General features: G+C 36.1%; 1 protein-coding gene across 5 annotated transcripts in view; it reads right to left on the bottom strand.

Moving 5' to 3' along the window:
• Positions 1-8,108, bottom strand: part of BTBD10 (BTB domain containing 10) — a 59,800-nt gene that overhangs the window by 9,520 nt on the left and 42,172 nt on the right. For all 5 annotated transcript variants that reach the window (XM_006089590.3, XM_006089589.3, XM_006089592.3 and 2 more), the window contains one exon: positions 6,882-7,002. In XM_006089590.3, coding sequence (XP_006089652.1) covers positions 6,882-7,002 — 121 coding nt within the window. The remainder of the gene's footprint in view (positions 1-6,881; positions 7,003-8,108) is intronic.

Genomic DNA, 8,108 nt, shown 5'->3' with positions numbered 1-8,108 from the left:
AGTGAGGGGTCCCAGACTGCGAGGAGGGAGCAGACCAGGCTGAGGGACACCCTCCTACCCCCAGTGCATGAATCTTGTGCACCGGGCCTCTAGTAAAATACATAAAATTTAATCTAAGGTAAAGTATGCAATCTTTTGTTTAAGTAATTTTATCATGGGCATAAAAGAAGCTTAGCTATATGGACTGGAATACCATTAGTCAGGGTACCAGTAAGAAACATAAAAAAATCACAGATTCAACTGTGATTTAAAAGATAAATTAATCATATGACTATTCAGAGTTGTACACATGGTTAAAGGAAGCAGCAATGAATGCTGAAGCACCCAGGTACTAGTAAAAGTAGGAAACCATTCTAACTCTAGACCTGGAAGGAAAAGGGACAGAAACTGCTTTATCAGAGCCAGTTGAGAGATGGAGCTGAGGAAGATAAGATGTGGCCATGAAGGAGGGGGAATTTAGCCTCTTCCAGAAACACGAGATGAATAAAGCTGGCAAATTATCCATGATGGTAGCTGACTTTTTGAAGGATGAGATCCCAACTCACAGTGAGGTATTAACCATATTGCTAATGATCAGAATTATGATTTACACTATGCACTTTGATTATTTGGGGATATGATGGCATGTTTCATTAATAACTGCCATAAAAGTGTCAATAATAGTGTAGCTAAACTGTTAGATATCTTTAACCAATTGCTTTTCATGTCAATACATATGTAATTCATCAAAAATCTGGGATTCTAAATATTTGTAATTGTGGATTTTCAATCACAACTTATGATACAGATTCTTCATAGAAGTACATTGAGTGGAAATAATGCGAGACTTGGTATAGCCCTTTTATACTGGGTATAATATTCATCCCTGAGAGGTCTTATGAGAGTACTGTATGTGCCACTGCTTTCTAAAGTGCTGTGCAAATGTCAGCTTTAATGACCAGAAATGGATATTTGAAATACAATCCATTTGTATGTTGTCAATTGCTAATGATATGAATTCCAGTAGATGATGCTAGATGTTTACACTTGAATCACAATTATTTTGATGGTATAAAGAAATGAAATACAATGCCCATATTATTAATAGTGAGACATATTGTTACAAAATTAAAACTACTTTGCAATATGTTGCTAATTACTTTCCAAACCAAATCTATATGTAGAAAATACACTTACATGTCTTCATTTATGATTGTTAATAACTTGCTTAAAAAATATAAATAGTAAGATGGAAAAAAAATTCCATTTATAGCCAAACTCCTAGATGTATGAACACATTCTCTTTGACCTAATTTCTGAACCAATTCCAATCTGGCCTCCACACTCCTTAAAACTGCTCTCACTGCAGTCTTCAAATGATTTTTAGATTGTTAAAGACAATGAACCTCTTTTGATTCCAATCTTATTTGATCTCTCGATTGAATCTCTCCCCCTCATCCTTAAAATGCTCTTATCCCTAAGAACTCTGCTACCAGTTTTCTTTCTCCTCTTTGGCTGTTTTTCTCTAGTCACCTCTGCCAACTCTTTCTCCTCTAAGGTGTGCACAATTTTTTAAAGTTCTTTTCTCTTCTCACTTTATGCTGACAATTCCCAAATGTATTCTAAGAATATTCTGCCTTCTGTAGTCTAGATGCATTATATTCAACTGCCTTCTGGAAACCTCCACTTGGATGCCACCTCACAGGCACCTACTTCAAACTCACTCAATATATCCAGAATTGAACTGAATCCTCTCTATATCTCTCTGCAGTGTTTTCAAAATCAGTAAATAGCATCAGCATCCACTCAAGTTCTCAGAATCATCTCAGAAGAGTGCCAGGCATTGACAGGCACAGGCACTTAAATAGTTGTGGAATAAATGAATGAATCCTTGATTCTCCTTTCATCTCTTAATTCAATCATTCCCCAAGTGCTATTACGTTCACCTCTTAAATACATCTTGAATTATGTCATCTCCTTCTCTGGAAGATGATATTTTGCAAAGCTACCAACTCTTGTATGCCACATGCTTTTCTGCAATGTGACCTTCACAGCTCCTTGCAGGAGGTGTAGTCTAATTCTCCTCCCCTTTATCTAGGCTGTTCATACTGACTTGCTTGTAACCAGCGGAGCATGGCAGAGATGATGGTTGGTGTATGACTTGCAGTTTTGCCATGGTCTGGGGATTGCTCACTCTCCAAATGATTTCTTTCTGAACCCAGTCTCCAGGCTTGGAGAAGCCCCAGACACATGAAGAGGCCACATACAGGAACTGTGTTTGATAGTCCTTGCTGAACCCAGCATTTGAGTCACCTCAGCCCTTCAATTTTTCACAAGAATAAGGCCTCAGACATTGTAAAACAGACAAGCCACCTCTTTTGTACCATCTGAATTCTTGACCCACAGAACAAAAATGATTATACTTGATGCTACTAAGTTTGGAATGGTTAAATAGCAATAAACAGAACACATCTGCCCCCATCACAGACCAAGTCATTAATTTTCACATAAACTACTGTAAAACCCTCTAATCAAACTCCCCAACATTTGCTTTTGCCCTCTATAGAGAAGTACCCCCTTATCTATGGTTTCGCTTTCTGCGATTTCAGTTACCCACAATCAACCATGGTCCAAAAATATTAAATGAAAAATACCAAGAGCATTTGAAATCTTGCTTCCTGGCATATGATGTCAGTTTGGCTCAAATAACTCTTTTAAAAAAAGGAAAGAAAGAAACAATTCATACATTTTAAATTGCATGCTGTTCAGAGCAGCATGATGAAATCTTGTACTGTCCAGCTCTATGCAACCCAGAACATGAGTCCTCCTTTTGTACAGCATGTCCACGCTGCACACACTACCTGCCCGTTAGTCACTAGTTGCTGTCCAGGTTATCAGGTCCACTGTCGCAGTAACACAGTCCTTGTATCCAAGTCACCCTTATTTTACTTAATAATGGCCCCAAAGCACAAGAATAGTGATGCTGGCAATTCAGACATGCCAAAGAAAAGTCATGAAGTATTTCCTTTAAGTGGAAAGGTAAAAGTTCTTGATTTAAGGAAAGAAAAAAAAATAATATGCTGAGGTTGATCAGATCTATGGTAAGAATGAATCTTCTGTGAAATTGTGAAAAAGGAAAAAGAAATTCATGCTAGTTTTGTTGTTACACCTCAAAATTGCAAAAGTTAAAACTACGGGGCATCATAAGTACTTAATTAAAAGGCATGAAACTTGTGGGTGAAAGACATGAACAGAAAATGTATATCTGTATATGAGGTTTCAGGGATCCACTGGGGGTCTTGGAATACAGTTCCCTCAGATAAGGGGGAACTACTGTAATTCATTTTCCCCACAGCAGCTAAATTTAATTATGTGTCTCTTAGTTTAAACCTTTCATTAACTTGTGCTGTTCTTAGAATAAAAGTCCCATGCCCTAGCCGACTTGGCTCAGTGGGATAGAGCGTCAGCCTGCGGACTGAAGGGTCCCAGGTTCGATTCCAGCCAAGGGCACATGTCTGGGTTGCCAGCTCGATCCCCAGTAGGGGGCGTGCAGGAAACAGCCGATCAATGGTTCTCTATCATCACTGATGTTTCCATCACTCTCTCCTTCTCCCTTCCTCTCTGAAATCAATAAAGAAATATATTTTAAAAAATAAAAGTCCCAAATCTTCACCTTGATCCATAAAGCACTGTTATTTGAAAAAGGAGGTTTTGGATAAGTATGTACTTTTAAAAAATATTTTCTTTAAATACTATTGATATATTGATGACTCATTTCTCTCTTGAACTTTAGTCATGTATAACCAATGTCCCACTCAACATTTCCATCTGAGTGTCTAACAGGTTATTTCAAACTTAACATGTATTTTTATTTCTTTTAGCCCTAGGCCTTCATTCCTGAGTTCAACCCTGGTTCTCAAAACCTCTTCTGGGTTACAGTGCTTGCCTAGGAAGAGAATGTATACACTGAAGAAATCTACAGCCTAGTTGGGGAGCTACTATAAACCACAGATTTCCTTCATTACATTAAGTTCCATGACAGAAGATTGAGAAGTCAGTCCTTCCCTGTACTAACCTTACCTCTGAACATACAATTCCTTCTGCTTGGAACACACTTCTTCCCTTTCCTCCAGAAAGCTTCCTCAAGCCCCCACACCCGAGTTAGGTATTGTTCCTACAAGCTCATTTAACACCCTATTCTTCCTCTAACACCAAAATACAATTTACTTATCTGTCTTCCCCACTAGACTACAAGCATGCAAACAGTGACCTTATCTTTTTTTGTTGTCTTTTATAAACCAAATATTTGCTATAAAGTGAGTGCTCAATAAAAATGCAGAAAATGCCCTAACCGGTTTGGCTCAGTGGATAGAGCGTTGGCCTGCGGACTGAGGGGTCCCGGGTTCGATTCCGGTTGGGGGCATGTACCTTGGTTGCGGGCACATCCCCAGGAGGGGATGCGCAGGAGGCAGCTGATCGATGTTTCTCTCTCATCGATGTTTCTAACTCTCTATCCCTCTCCCTTCCTCTCTGTAAAAAATCAATAAAATATATTTTTTTAAAAATGCAGAAAATGATTGATTACTATGTAACCATTAAACAATCTGTTATTTAAAAATATTTACTAATATAGTTATTCACAATATATTTTTCCATGTGAGAATATAAATAGCATATACAATACAATATGACCCTTTAATATTTTTCTTTTTAAGTTTCCTTTATTTCCTAATTTTGCTTATTTTTTTAAGCAAACCCTTATTTAACACTGTGTCAAGCACGGTTCATTTAATCTTCACAACAACCTAGTGAGATAAGTATTACCATCTCCATTTTAAAGATGAGGAAACTAAGAAACAAGGTTTTAAGTAATTTGCCCAAGAAATGGCCAACTCTCTATTTGATAAGCATTTAGTACTTGTATAATTTCTTTTTAAGTTAAGAGACAAAAAGACATTTTAATGTCGTGTCATTCCAACAGTCAGTAAAGGCACTTATTTTCAGGAAAAAAATTTAAAGCTATACACCCACAGCATCCTTTTATATTTCTAAAGACTATTTCTGTCTCTTCACATTCTATATATTTCTGTTTTACTAATCTATAAGAATCTTAAATTTTTAGCAACATATATTGCAAGTAACCTAGAAATAATTTTAAGTATTACTTAAAAGTCAGAAGTCTAGAAAAACCATACTACATATATTTTACATAAAGGTTTTACCCTTAATTCCACAACGAATAAATAAAACTTAATAGCGACAAGGTAACTATGTCCAAAGGATTACAGAACTAAAATCCAAATCATCTCTAAGAAATTCTAATTTTTTTTTATTCGACAGTCACCAAAATTCAACATCTAATTATATAAAGTTAAATTAAAATTGTCCCATGAATAAATACACTAAACTTAAAAGTCTAGGATCTATAATTAGAATAATGAATGCTCATGGTTTCAACTAAAAAACATTTTTTAAATGTGAAAAAATAGCAACTTTATTCAAGTTTACAGTTGTATGTTCCAGGCGTCCAACAATTTGACTTTAAACTTTTAAATATTACTTACAGAGAAATGGACTGAGTTGGACCATCCACTGCTTTGTGACACCTACTGATATTTTTATGGACACTTTAAGGAATGTTTGGCAAAACTAAAACTGTACTTAGGGAGAGACTTAATAAGACTACTCATTTTCAGAGTTAGTTCATAATTAAGCATGAAGAAGGCTAGTTATATTTAAGTATACAGGAGGTGCCTTAAAATTTTTAAATAAAATTTCCTGTTCAGTTTCCAACACACCAATCTCTGAAAAGGTATAACACCACTCTGCCAAGCTAGGATTGAATTTAGATAATAAAGATAACCATTATGTCTGGGGCTAACATAAGGCTATAACCACATTTAGGAAACTTTAAAAATGGCCTCTATATTGCATATAAAATAAAATGTAAGAGCATTAGTTTGGATTAAAGACCTCCCATAATCTGGCCCACCTATTTATTCCTGTCTCCTTCTGGTCCTGATATAAAGTCTCTGCTCCAACTAGGTTATTTCCAAAGTACATATTTTGCATCTTTATTCCAAAAATCCCAGCTCTCAGAATGACCTCCCTACTCTACTCTTTCTAAATCTTTCCTATTCATTCTTTACTACCTGTATCCTCTGGACTCATCCCTAAACCCTCTAGCCCACAATAACCACTCCTCCTTCTGAACTTCTCCAACCACTTAATATCAAGTCAACATTGGACAATTCTCATATACTATTTTGACTTTTCTGTATATAATCAATCACCTTTTCTTCTTAGGCATGGCATAATGGTGAAATGGTGGGGGCTGATACTCTCTTCTTGTGAGAAGAGAATATCAAAGAAATAGGATTCCAAAGTTCTGGACCTTGCTCTGAGACTATGTTTGAAGTTCTTGAACCCTTAACCCTTTGCATAACTGAGGACTAGGTATTCAATCTAAGATCTTTAATGACAAATACTGGTTTTGAGAATTAGTGGCTTAGAATATTGTCTTACAGGCTAAGTACAAAAAATTTCTGAAATACTGGTTGATGTGATCTGAGGAATTAAGCCAAACACCACACTTGACCCAAGCCAGGGCTCCCAAGCTGGTAGTTAAAAAACTAGCAACAAATTATAGAGGAAAACAGTCAATGCGGATATCTGGAAGAGTCTATCAAAAAAATAAATTACTAAAAGTTGAAAACAGTTTTGGAAAATTGCACATGGAGCTTATAAACACCTCTGTGGATTTCCATAAATAATCTTTATGGTATTAGAATGCTTTACAATTCAGTTAAATATTTGAAGTCTAGGTAAATAGCACTATTTCAGCCTTTTCATTCCAATATAGTATAACCACAAACTAGTCACACACAAAAGAGCGTACTTACTGAGATCTCTACATTTAATAGTACTATATTCAAAAGAGATACAAAGATAGTCACATGCTTCTCTCAGTTCAGGAATAGATATGCCATCAGGACAACGAATTACTCCTGTTTTATAGTAATCCTAAAAAAAAAAAAAAAAAGGCAAGAATGAATAAAACATTTGTAAAACATTTGGAGCATGAAGTAGCCAAAACTTATTAAGGCCCAATTGCTTCACTGACTCACCCAGTCATAAAATTATTTAATAGCAGGTAAGATAAAAATCTAAATCTCCCCATTATTTACATATCTCTCAACTATACCATGCTAAATCATATGTATTTCCCCCCTGTGAGTTATTTTTTATATAACTACCACATATTTTTAAGTTGTTTTTTAAGAACCTACATACATTTATTTATTTATTTATTTATTTATTTATTTATTTAAATCCTCACCTGAGGATATTTTTCCATTGATTTTTAGGAAGAGTAGAAGAGAGAGGGAAAGACAGAGAGAAACATTGATGTGAGAGAAACACATTGATTGGTTACCTCCTGCACACACCCCGACCAGGGCCCGCACAGGGGAGGACCCTGCAACCAAGGTATATGCCCTTGACCAGAATCAAACCCAGAACTCTTTGGTCCGCAGACTGACTCTATCCACTGAGTCAAACCGGCTAAGGCATAAGTGTTTTTTAAAGTAAGAAAGTTGAATAACGTATTTTAAGTTACCTTAATTACCTAGAGCAAGCATGTCAAACTCGCGGCCAACAGGCCACATGCCTCGTTTAAACCTGCTGGCAGCGAGTTTGACATGCTTGAAGAGAATTGAGCAAAATTTAAAGTTTTTAGTAAAGAACTTCAAAGTCATATCCAACTATTAAAATATGTAAAATAGAATGCACAATTAGATATTATTCTTCCACATACTAATCCTTTGTATTTCCCATATTACTATAATCAATCAATAGTAATTATTTCAACTCTACTTAAAATGTTATTAGGGGCTGGCCCCAGCATTACAAATAAGTTACTTCATAGCTAAATTATGAAAATATTCCTTACTTGTCAACTCCTTGGGGGTCAAATGGAAGTACTGGCAGCTGAAAAAGCATTTCTCCCCCATCCCCCCCCCCCCCCCACCAAATTAAGATCTGCCTCTAGGTTCTTGAGGTTCAGAGCCACAGTAACACAATTTCTAAAGCCGCTGCATCAATGGAAACAAGATATTTTCTGGTTTCCA

The sequence above is a fragment of the Myotis lucifugus genome, unplaced genomic scaffold, assembly GCF_000147115.1.
Source record: "Myotis lucifugus unplaced genomic scaffold, Myoluc2.0 scaffold_61, whole genome shotgun sequence".
In the NCBI taxonomy this organism is placed as follows: domain Eukaryota; kingdom Metazoa; phylum Chordata; class Mammalia; order Chiroptera; family Vespertilionidae; genus Myotis; species Myotis lucifugus.
This window is presented reverse-complemented; position numbering and strand designations above follow the sequence as displayed.